The sequence below is a fragment of the Erinaceus europaeus genome, chromosome 3 (assembly GCF_950295315.1).
Source record: "Erinaceus europaeus chromosome 3, mEriEur2.1, whole genome shotgun sequence".
Taxonomy (NCBI): domain Eukaryota; kingdom Metazoa; phylum Chordata; class Mammalia; order Eulipotyphla; family Erinaceidae; genus Erinaceus; species Erinaceus europaeus.
Genome location: NC_080164.1, coordinates 69,471,321 through 69,483,996, shown reverse-complemented (window position 1 = coordinate 69,483,996; position 12,676 = coordinate 69,471,321). Strand labels below are relative to the sequence as shown.

Sequence of the window (12,676 nt, the reverse complement as noted above, 5' to 3'; positions counted from 1 at the left end):
TCAAGCCTGGCTCCTGGCTCCTGGCTCCTGGCTCCTGGCTCCTGACTCCCACCTCGTTGTGCTATGGTCTCTACACACACACACATACAAACACACACACACCTTTATCGGAAAGACTCAGCCCAAAGTGGTGAAGTCTGGGAGATAAATACTTTTAAAAAAAAAAAAAATGTTAGGGGAAAGAAGAAATTTTAAGACATACATTTTCTCTATGGAGTAATTTTTTCAGTCTGGCAAATTGTCACAGTTTTTTCCTGTGACTCTGAGCTTCTTTTCAACATCATCCCTCCATCTGCCAAACAGAACTGGCAGAAAGGAAAGAAAACCACACATCACCCCAGCAAAATTGGGCAGAATTATCTTGCTCCTGCTCTCCCAAGAACCCAGTAACCTAGCTTTTCAGAGCGTATTGGGTAAAGCACACCTCAAAGAGAAAAAGAGACAAATCTGAAAATAGTGCTTAGCCAGTGGGAGATGACTTCTATGAATGTACAAAAATGTCCTTTTCCCTCAGCATGCTAATACTCTGACCCAGATGTTTTGAATATTGATCACAAATGGAGCTGTTGGCTCCTGTTCACTGTCACCACCTCCACTTCTTCCTTATTCTTTTCCCAAAGCCTTTGAAAGCAGACTTTTTGCACATGAAATTTCTCTGCCTCCTTGTCATAACTATTTGAGAGTGCACCTTTGTCGTCTGACAGACTTAGACTGCATCCCCAAATGTCAAGTGAGACACATTTATTCTACAAAGACAACCTTGTAGCCGCCTTGAGTTGCAATCCCAGAAACGTCAGGCCAAAGCAGGATTCTTTCAGGGCCTCTCAAAGAGGCTGTGGTAAAAGGTTTAGGAGCAACGAGGGTACGTGATAACCCCATGGGCTCTTCCATAGACTAAAAGCAAAGCCCTTGCCTGCATCTCAGTGGGACTTTGGAGCTTTCCTATGCAGTGGTGGTGACTGTGTACTGATTTGCAGCACATCCTTTGCAGGTGTCCTGTCAAGCATTGTTAATGCATCAGTAGGGCATGAGCCAATCTGAGTGCCAGTGGCACTAGAACCATGCTCTGTGGGCACCTTTCGTTGGCATCCTGCCACCAGCAGCAGCATGCAGCTGCAAGGGAAAAGCTATATTGGGGGTTGGGGGGGTGTCTCAGAGTATATGTGCTAGATTCTGGCAATGATCAGAAGTTATCCTTCCAGACTGAGCCTTAAGCTGTGGTCTGTATGTGAGATACAATGTCATTTCATGAGTGACTCCTCCAGTAGATACTGAGCTGAGCTGAGCACCTGCTGCATGCAGGGCATCTTCTCAGACCTGTAGATGGAGTCAGACTCAGCTACGGCTGTGGGGAAGGAGACCTCTAGCTTTTGGCAGAGAAAGAGTCATTCTGAATATGATGACTAAGGTACAAGGGGATAGAGCAGAAAATAATCACATTTGCCCATCTCGTGATTGTTATGTGTGGGTAGGTATTTTGAAATGTCAGTGCAGTGAACCCCCACACCTATGGACATCTAATCTTTAACAAAGGGGCCCAGCCTATTAAATGGGGAAAGCAGAGTCTCTTCAACAAATGGGTTGAAACATGCAGAAGAATGAAACTGAACCACTGTATTTCACCAAATACAAAAGTCAATTCCAAGTGGATCAAGGACTTGGATGTTAGACCACAAACTATCAGATACTTAGAGGAAAATATTGGCAGAACTCTTTTCCGCATACATTTTAAAGACATCTTCAATGAAACTAATCCAATTACAAAGAAGTCTAAGGCAAGTATAAACCTATGGGACTACATCAAATTAAAAAGCTTCTTCACAGCAAAAGAAACCACTACCCAAACCAAGAGACCCCTCACAGAATGGGAGAAGATCTTTACATGCCATACATCAGACAAGAGTTTAATAACCAACATATATAAAGAGCTTGCCAAACTCAACAACAAGAAAACAAATAACCCCATCCAAAAATGGGGGGAGGACATGGACAGAATATTCACCACAGAAGAGATCCAAAAGGCTGAGAAACACATGAAAAAATGCTCCAAGTTTCTGATTGTCAGAGAAATGCAAATCAAGACAACAATGAGATACCACTTCACTCCTGTGAGAATGTCATACATCAGAAAAGGTAACAGCAGCAAATGCTGGAAAGGGTGTGGGGTCAAAGGAACCCTCCTACACTGCTGGTGGGAATGTCAGTTGGTCCAACCTCTGTGGAGAACAGTCTGGAGAACTCTCAGAAGGCTAGAAATGGACCTACCCTATGGTCCTGCAATTCCTCTCCTGGGGATATATCCTAAGGAACCCAACACATCCATCCAAAAAGATCTGTGCACACATATGTTCTTGACAGCACAATCTGTAATAGCCAAAACCTGGAAGCAACCCAGGTGTCCAACAACAGGTGAGTGGCTGAGCAAGTTGTGGTATATATACACAATGGAATACTACTCAGCTATAAAAAATGGTGACTTCACCGTTTTCAGCCAATCTTGGATGGACCTTGAAAAATTCATGTTAAGTGAAATAAGTCAGAAGCAGAAGGATGAATATGGGATGATCTCACTCTCAGGCAGAAGTTGAAAAACAAGATTAGAAAAGAAAACACAAGTCGAACCTGAAATGGAATTGGAGTATTACACCAAAGTAAAAGACTCTGGGGTGGGGATGGGTGGGTGGGGAGAATACAGGTCCATGAAAAATGATGAATGAAATAGTGGGGGTTGTATTGTTAAATGGGAATCTGGGGAATGTTATGCATGTACAAACTATTGTATTTACTGTTGAATGTAAAGCATTAATTCCCCAATAAAAAAATAAATTATTAAAAAAAAAAAACAAGTAGAACCTGAACTGGAATTGGCGTATCGCACCAAAGTAAAAGACTCTGGGGTGGGGAGAATACAGGTCCAAGAAGGATGACAGAGGACCTAGTGGGGGTTGTATTGTTATATGGGAAACTGGAGAATGTTATGCATGTACAAACTATTGTATTTACTGTTGAATGTAAAACATTAATTCCCCAATAAAGAAAATAAATAAAAATTAAAAAAAAAGGAATGTCAGTGCAAAGGAGCCACCTGAAAAGATCGGAGATCTAATAAAATGGCTACCACACCCTGAGCAATTAATCCTTTGGATGGGAGGGGGGAGCTCGTCCTAATTAGATATATGTTTTTCTATTACTTAAATTGAAACAACTAATTAAATCCTTAATTACTGTTTTTAAACTACCTGGGGATAAGAAGTGCCACAGAAATTATTCTGCGTGCCCAGTATGACTACAAAGTTCCTGGGAGTGTTGACTCCAAAGTAGGCAAGAAAGCTCATGCTGTGAGAAAGTCATTTTTAAATGCAGTTGGCAAAAGATTGAAAGTATAACCTTTGGTTCCCCCCCACCCCCTTGGTTCCATTAAAACTTTCATCCTTGATTTGCTGTCACCCTTGATTTAACCTCATCTGCCTGAAGTTTGGAGGAGGGGGCAGAAGCTTGTTTAGAAGAATTAACTTGGTTCTGGGCTGCTCATTTCTCACCTACCAAGTGCAGGCTATCGGCAACAATGAAACTTCCCTTTGTGGGGTGCATCATCCTTTTAAAAACCTTAGAAGTGGTAAAACGTACTGATAAATGTATGTAGAGAGGCAGTCAGGGGGCCCAGGTGGTGGTGCACCTGGCTGAGCGCACATGTTAGAATGTGCAAGGACCTGGGTTTGAATCCCTGGTCTCCACCTGCAGGGGGAAAGCTTTGTAAGTGGTAAAGCAGGGCTGCAGGTGTCTCTCTGTCTCTCCCCCTCTCTATCATCCCCTCTCAATTTCTGGCTGCCTCTATCCAATAAATAAGTAAAGGTAATAAAAATTTTCTTAAAAAATTAGAGGGGCAGTCAGGTACCCAGTAAGTGCTGCAAAACACCCACTTAATTTCCGTGGTCCTAATATGTCCCTTGAAGAAGTTGTTAGGGGCTGGTGTTTCCAATTTTACACTCATCTGTCCCTATCCTCCCCATAGCAAATCACCAATGCATGTAAAATTAGTAGCTGGAGGTATTGCTCAAACAAGGTGCAAGGTTTCTCTCCTATTCCTAGGAAATCCTTGGAAGTATGCTTAGAAGGTCTTGATTTTCTGAGAGAGTAGGGAGAATTTTACTAGATTGCTCTCTAGTTAGTGCTGTCTCTTACATTCAAGCAGAAAGAGTACTTCACATCTGGGATTTTTTTTTTTAAGTTTTTATTTAAGTTCCGCCACTAGAACTCTATATCCTATCCCCTCCCCTGATAGCTTTCCTATTCTTTAACCCTCGGTGAGCTTGGACCCAGGGACATTTTGGGGTGCAGAAAGTGGAAGGTCTGGCTTCTGTAACTGCTTCCTATAATTGCAGGTGTCTCTCTTTCTCTCTCCCCCCCTCCTCTCAATTTCTCTCTGTCATGTCGAATAAAAATAAAGGGAAAAAAATGAAAAAATGGCCACCAGGAGCCGTGGATTAATAGTGCTGGCACTGAGCCCCAGCAATAACCCTGGTGGCAAAATAAAATAAGCACGAGAAAGAGAGAGAGAGCCCATGGTTTTTTTTTTGTTTGTTTTTTTTTTACCAGAGCACTACTCAGCTGTGGTTTATGGTGGTGGAAAGTACTGAACCTGGGACTTGGGCATGAGAGTCTCTTTGTAGAACCAACCATTATGCTATCTACTCCTGCTAGACCATGATTATTTTTATGTTACCCATTTTATACTCATGTTTGGAAAGAATTAGTACTTATGTGAGTATATTCAGACAATGTGTTTGGTAAAATGAATTTATTCTTATTAGTACATAAAAGGACTACATTATCAAACAGATTAAAAACCTGTAGACAGAGGTGCTAGGGAGTCAGCATAGTGGTTATATAAAAAGACTCTCATGCCTGAGGGTCCAAGATCCCAGGTTCAATTTCCAGCACCACCATAAGCCAGAGTGAGCAGTGCTGTGGGGAAAAGAAAGAAAGAAGGAAAGAAAGGAAGAAAGAAAGAAAGAAAGAAAGAAAGATAATAAAAAGTATTTTTGTAATAATAAATACAAATTTAAAACCTATAGACAGCCAGTGAAATAACTCAATAAGATAGTGCACTGCTTTGCCATGTGTGCCACTCAGATCTGAGCCCAGCCCCTACTCCACTGAAGGTGCTATGGCTCTCCTCTCTCTCTCTCTCTCTCTCCCTCCCTCCCTCCCTCTCCTCTTCTCTCTCTCTCTCTCTCTCACTCTCACTTCTTCCCTCTCCTCCTCTCCCTCTTTCTCCTTCTCTCTCTCTCTCTCTCCCTCCCTCTCTCTATCCCAAGGAAAAAAAATAACCTACAGACATTTAAAAAAAATCACCCAAATGTTAAAAATCTGAAGTCTTACAGATTTCATTTATAGAATGCAATAGCCTTTTAATGCTTTATGTGTTCTCTAATTGGAAGATATGGCTTGCCTATATATGTGTTTAAATATACAAATTCAGAAATGTACAGGATATAATCAGATACTTTTATTTTTAAAAAATAAACAGAAGAAAGAGTATAGTTTTATCTAGCTTAGTGATTGTTAACCTGTTACACGTTGCTGAATCTGGAGAATTTAAAATAAAATAAGTTTTATTATTTATTTTTATGAAGGTGAGACCAAAGTACCAATGAGCTCTGGTATTATGGAGGTGCCAAGGATCAAAGCTGGGCCTTTAAGCATGCAAGTTTTGTGCTCTAATTAATAGAGCTATCTCCCCCAGCCATGATTCGAATCACTTTTAAAAGTGCCAGTACCTGACTTCACCCCACAATATCAAATTATTCATCTGGGGTAGGGATAGAACCTGAAAAGTCATGAAGAAGGTCCCTGAGGATCTAACCTATAGCCACATTTAAGAATTTCGTGGGGAGCCAGGCGGTGGCACACCAGGTCTTAAGCGCACATAGTACGAAGCACAAGGATCCTGGCTCGAGCCCCTGGCTCCCCACCTGCAGGGGGGTCGCTTCACAAGCAGTGAAGCAGGTCTACAGGTAGCTATCTTTCTTTCCCCCTCTCTGTCTCCCCCTCCTTTCTCCATTTCTTTCTGTCCTATCCAATAAAAATGGAAAACTGACCTCCAGGAGCAGTGGATTCCTAGTGCAGGCACCCAGCCCCAGTGATAAACCTGGAGGCAAAGAAAAAAAAAAAAAAATCATGTACCTGGCTAATCCCATGTTCAGATTTAGAATTCTTCTTCACACCCATCAAACTCCACATAGAATAGTCAGAATTCTTTCTCCCCTCAAAGATACAGCAGTTCTCCACAGTCACCCTGTGAAAAGGTCTACAATTCCCAAGAAAGCCTCCTGTGGTGCCTCCCAAGGAAATCTTGGGCCCTGATCTCAAGCAACAAGCTGGAAGCAAGTCTAAAATAACCCCCCCCTTTGTTCTGTCAGGAACCTGGACATGGAGTCTGAAACCTGGGATGAGCCCCTCTTCCCTTATTTCAACTCTGCATGACCTTCGTTAATATTTGTAACCCTTTTGGGGCCTCAGTTTCCTTCCTCTGAATGAAGAAAGCCATGCATTCCCAGTGAATAGTGAATAAGTGAACAACAGCTCTAGTTACCCTTGCCACGCTACAGAACTATCAATTCTTACTACTGATAGTTTGTACCTCTGGGGAGCAGAAGCCATGTCCTCAGTAGCTCAGTCCAGCCCCTGCATGGGCTTGGATTCTGGGGGTAAGTTATTGATAGAAGCCCCAAATCAGGAGTCGGGCGGTAGCGCAAAGGGTTAAGCACATGTGGCGCGAATTGCAGGGACCGGAGTAAGGATCTTGGTTCAAGCACCCGGCTCCCCACCTTCAGGGGAGTCGCTTCACAGGCGGTAAAGCAGGTCTGCAGGTGTCTATCTTTCTCTCCCCCTCTCTGTCTTCCCCTCCTCTCTCCATTTCTCTCTGTCCTATCTAACAACGATGACGACATCAATAATAACTACAACAACAATTTAAAAAAAGCAACAAAATGGAAAATAAATAAATTAAAAAGAAGAAGAAGCCCCAAATTCCAGAGATGCCACTGCCTCCCAGGGAGCAAGAATAAACATACACCAAGACCTCACTGCTTCCCCTGGGTCCATTAGTACCAGAAACAACAGCCAATGAGGAAAGTGACCCTTAAAACACTGACTGGTGGGAACACTCACTTCCTCAGCATAGAATGAAGCTTGTCTTCTCATTTTGCAGATTCTTTTTCCAGCACAGTCATCTCAGTGGCTGTAGTTGAAGTGAGAGGCTGAGGAGCAGATTGCTTATAAACATAGACTTTAATCCCAGCTATTTGGCCTTCTGCAGGGTACTTCTCCAATCTGCCTCCGTTTCTTGTCTGTGCAATGGGGATAATAATAGCACCTACTTTGGGTGGGGGTAGATAACATAATAATTATATAAAGAGACTGTCATCCCTGAGGCTTCAAAGTCCTAGGTTCAATACCCCACACCACCATAAGCCAGAGCTGAGTAGTGCTCTGGTAAAAATAAATAAATAAATAGCAACTACTTCACGGCTTGTTGTAAGAGTGAATGAGTTAGTGTGCATGAGTATACAGCCCTTCTGAAGACACTGCTGGCTCCTGATCAGCCCACACTAACCTATCTCTCCCCCTCCAGTGCCTAGCCCCTCCTGTAATGGCTTTGACAGCACCCTCTCAAGGCCTTGCCGAGTACCATTAGGAAAAGAGGTCTGCTTCATTGCCACTGTTCGCCTGGCAACACCACAATTCTTAAAGGCAAGTAACCTGGGGGAGAGTTTATCACTTGGAAGGATGACAGGCCAGTGAATCAAGCTTTTTGATATTTAATTAACTGCCTTTGTGGGAAAGAATAAAATCACAATGAACTTGTCACTGACTTTGAAAAATTCTAAATGCCTGGCTTCTGAACCAGTGACAGCCACATAGGTCCTTCCCCTGCCACTGGTTGCCTGCAAGCTATTTGGATAAAAGGCGGCATCAATTGCCGCTTAGCCTACAGGGATGCTCCTCTAGGACTCTGGAAATTTCCCTACACTCACGCCAACATTAATACCACTCAGGGCAGGCAGAGGTGAGAATTGAGTGTCGAAATTGAGGGTTTGCCTCTATTCTCTCATCTGTGATTGCTTCAATATCTATGGCATGAATGCTGAGTTAAATTAGTCATTCAGACTCAGATGAAAAGCCATTTTCCACATGTTTACCACACTCCTAGATAATGAGAAGGGAGTGGTGTGACATTTTGGCTCCTAGGTATTTTTCCACAGTTTGTGAAATAAATTTAGTATCAGCTAATACTGAAATTAGTTACAAATGATGTGTTTCAGTCCAACATAGTTGGGAGACTTGCTCTAAATGATTTTAACTTCTGTCACCCACCATGCATTCTTGAGTAAACCTAGGTGAGTAGCTGGCACTCCAAGGAACATTTTTCCCCTTTTCATACAGGAAATGTGCATAGTTGACGAACCTTTGGAAGAATTTACTTCAAGGCATAGCTTGGAATGGAAATTTTTATTTCTGGATCACAGGTGTGTGGAAAGAAAAACATGTTGGGGTTGAGTGCTTTTTAAGTGTTTGGTTGCATGAATCCTGCTCTCCTTGGGAGGGGGGGAGGGCAGGGAAGGGGAAACTTAGGGCTTTCTGACAGTAAAGAGAGTGGTTCCCTGCCAAGGGGAAGGCAGCTTCCCTTCACTTGCATTTGCCCCTGTCCATGAACATGGTCTGTGTTTGGGTCTCAAAAGAGCCAGATGTCATAGCTGGGAGAACTGATCTCTTTGGAAGGCCCCAACCCCATACCACTGAAGCCTCTTTCTACCAGGACAGGCACAGACATGCAAAATTTCTTGGGGCCAGGAACATAGCACAATGGTTATGAAAAAAAAAAAAATTTCATTCTTGAGGCTCTGATGCCCCAGGTTCAATCTCCAGCACCTCCATAGTCAGAGCTGAGCTGCACTGTCAGAGAGAGAGAGAGAGAGAGAGAGGTGCTAAGAACTTCTTTCTTCCAACAAATTTCTGTTCCTGCAACTCAGTCCTCTTTCTTTTATGTCATTTTTCAGTTTAAGAACTAAAAAGCCTCCACCACCACCACCATCCTTTATAACTTTTACTACACTTTGGCTCTAGGATGACCCAGTCTGTAACGAGTTTGTTTGTTTGTTTGCTTTACACGAGCACTACTCACTTCTGGTTTATGGTGGTGCTGGAGATTTGAACCTGGGACCTCAGAGCCTAGAGCTTAAAAAGTCATTTGTATAACCATTAGGCTGTCTTTCCAGACCCTATAGCTATTTTTAATTGTTCAGTAGTACTAAGGTTTATTATTGATACTAGATTAAGTGCCCCCAAACTGAGCACTCTGGAAAACATAGCCATGAATTCATGGGTTCCCTTATCTGAAAGAAATGGGGAAAAGAAGGACACTTGGAAGTGAAAGTAGGTGTAGGTCGCAGGACCATAGTAAAAGTAGACAAAATATATAGATATAATGTCAACCCATATCTGTGACCTTGGGAGAACTACGACAATTTCCTATGGAGAAGATGGGCACACAGAACTCTGGTGGTGTCTCTCAGGCAGAAGTTGAAAAACAAGATCAGAAACGAAAACACAAGTAGAACCTGAAATGGAATTGGCATATCACACCAAAGTAAAAGACTCTGGGGTGGGTGGGTGGAGAGAATACAGGTCCATGAAGGATGATAAATGACATAGTGGGGGTTGTATTGTTAAATGGGAAACTAGGGAATGTTATGCATGAACAAACTATTGTATTTACTGTTAAATGTAAAACATTAATTCCCCAATAAAGAAATAAATTTTTTAAAAAATATTTTTTAAATAAAAAGAAAAGAAAAGAAAAGAAAAGAACTCTGGTGGTGGGGATAGTGTAGAATTATACCCCTATTATCTTATAATCTTGTAAACCAATATGCAATCACTAATAAAAAAAAGAAAAGAAATAAAACACAACCTTTCAGGTTTTATCTGATGTAAAATGATTTCTCTGCCCTTAAAAAAAAAAATGACCTAGGAGTCCAGCTGTAGCGCAGAGGGTTAAGTGCACGTGGCACAAAGCACAAGGACCTGTGTAAGGATCCCAGTTCGAGCCCCTGACTCCCCACCTGCAGGGGAGTCACTTCACATGCAGTGAAGCAGGTCTTCAGGTGTCTATCTTTCTCTCCCCCTCTCTGTCTTCCCCTCCTCTCTCTATTTCTCTCTAAAAAAAATAAAAATAACCTTCATTTTGATCATTAGAGGTTCAGACTAGGCCCTCCATAAGGTAAATCCTACCATACATTTCCTCTCTGGTGAACTATCTCCATTGTCCTTGGCAGAGCCCCTCCAATCATAGGATACCTGCCTTTTGAAGTCTTGGGTACCTCAGGCTATGACTACTACCACATAGACGACCTGGAGCTCCTGGCCCGGTGTCATCAGCACCGTGAGTACCTAGTACTGCAAGTGCAGCCCAAGCATGAGGGCTGCAAGCTCTCTCCATGGAGCCCTGATAGTGAGACTTTTGAGCCTTTGAAATCAGCATAGTTGGTGTCTTTTTGAGGTGGAGGGTTTTTTTTTTGTTTGTTTGTTTTGTTTTTCTAAAATGACCTGGTAGTGAAGCAGAAACCATTTTGTGATCTGTCTCAGTATTGTGCTTATACCTAGAATTGATTTTGATCTGCCTAGTCCCGCCCCAGCCCCTCCAGGGTATCAAGCTGTCAGACAAGCCAGTTGTTGCTGACTTGGAGACTAAGGTGATACGTTCATATAACTGTCTTGTAGGAAGCAAAGACACATTGGCCACAAACTGCATGCCGGTTTTTAATCTAGGTAGGAAAAATCAAGAAGATTTGAATCTCCATGCTGTCCAGAGTAAGGAGGCCAGATGAAAAAGAGGTAGAAAGAGACTGTATAGGGTATTGCTGATGCATTGAAGGATGTGCACAGGAAGGGGGGTGATTAGAAAGGAGTCCTTCACCCATCTGGGGGAGGCCCATCAAGGAAGGCTGTGCTGCAGAGAGGGGAGCATGCTGGGTATGGGAAGGAGAACTCAAGGTATATGAGGCAGGAGAGGAGATTATTATACATATGTGGTGGTCAAGAATTATCTGGCCCAGTGGGTAGATGAAAGAACTTGCATGTATGAAGTCTTGAGTTACATCCTCAACACTGCATATGGCAGAGTGGTGCTCTGTTCTCTCCCTCTCCCTCCCCCCTCCCTCTCCTTCTCTCCCTCTCTCCCTCTCCCTCTTTCTCTCTAGCCCTCTCTCCCTCTCCCTTTCCCTCTAGCCCTCTCCCTCTCTCCCTCTCCATTTCCTTCTTGCCCTCTCTCCCTCTCTCCCTCTCCATTTCCCTCTCGCCCTCTCTCCTTCTCCCTTCCCCTCTCCCCCTCTCCCTCTCTCCCTCTCCCTTCTCCTCTCCCCCTCTCCTTCTCCTTCTCTCCCTCTCCCTCTCTCCCTCTCCTTCTCTCCCTCTCCCTCTCTCCCTCTCCCTCTCTCCCTCTCCCTCTCTTTCTCTCCCTCTCTCTCTTTGTCTCTCCTTTCTCATAAAATAAATAGACCTGGCTTCTGTAATTGCTTCCCCACTGAGCATGGGTGTTGACAGGTTGATCCATACTCCCAGCCTGTCTCTCTCTTTCCTGGGACCATACTCCCAGAGGGATAAAGAATAGGAAATCTATCAAAAGAGGGGATGGGATATGGAGTTCCGATGATGGGAATTGTGTGGAATTGTACCCCTCTTATCCTATGGTCTTGTCAGTGTTTCCTTCTATAAATAAAAATCATTAAATAAATAAATAAACCATCTTAAAAATCCACATTCAAAGCCATATGTTTGATGCCAATTCCTAACTTTAATGAGGAACATTTGTAGTCCTAGTGACCTGTCTTGGTACAGGAAATGGCCACCAGCTTTTTGCATCTGGATAGAAGCCTTGTCAGTACTATCCATTGTAACTCTCTTGTTCCTATGATGAAAAAGCAGACTTGAATTCCATCAGGCTCTGCCATTAGAAGCTAAGACTAATCTTTAAAACTAACACCTTGTTAGTGTGGCCTCAAACAGAAGCACTGGCATCACAAGGAGTTTGTGAAACATGTAGATTTCCCTCTCCAGGTCAACAGAATTAGAACATCCATCTGAACAAGTGATCCTTAACTGATTTGTAGGAACAGGAACACGTGAGGAGCACATATGCTTCGGGATTCTGGCTGCTTCTGACTTTTCTTTTTCCATTTATTTATTCATTCATTTATTTGGCCTCCAGGGTTGTCACTGGGGCTCAATGCCTACACTACAAATCCACTGCTCCTGGAGGCCATTTTTTCCCATTTTTGTTGTTGTTGTTGCCCTTGTTGTTATTGTTGTTTTGTAGGACAGAGAGAAATGGAGAGAGGATGGGAAGACAGAGAGGGGAAGAGAAAGATAGACACTTGCAGACCTGCTTCACTGCTTGTGAAGCGACTACCCTGCAGGTGGGGAGCCAGGGGCTTCAACCAGGATCCATATGCCGGTCCTTGTGCCTTGTGCCACATGTGCTTAACCTGCTGCGCTACCGCCCAGCACCCCTGCTTCTTTCTTTCTTTCTTTCTTTTTTTTTTTTTTGCCTCCGGGGTTATTGATGAGGCTCAGTGTCTGTACTACAAACCCGCTGCTCCTGGAGGCTATTTTT

The 12,676-nt window shown here is 43.2% G+C and overlaps 1 protein-coding gene across 14 annotated transcripts in view; it reads left to right on the top strand.

Moving 5' to 3' along the window:
- NPAS2 (neuronal PAS domain protein 2) overlaps nt 1–12,676 on the top strand; it is a 226,946-nt gene that overhangs the window by 166,282 nt on the left and 47,988 nt on the right. For all 14 annotated transcript variants that reach the window (XM_060187446.1, XM_060187447.1, XM_060187443.1 and 11 more), the window contains 3 exons: nt 7,637–7,755; nt 8,449–8,531; nt 10,341–10,447. In XM_060187446.1, coding sequence (XP_060043429.1) covers nt 7,637–7,755; nt 8,449–8,531; nt 10,341–10,447 — 309 coding nt within the window. The remainder of the gene's footprint in view (nt 1–7,636; nt 7,756–8,448; nt 8,532–10,340; nt 10,448–12,676) is intronic.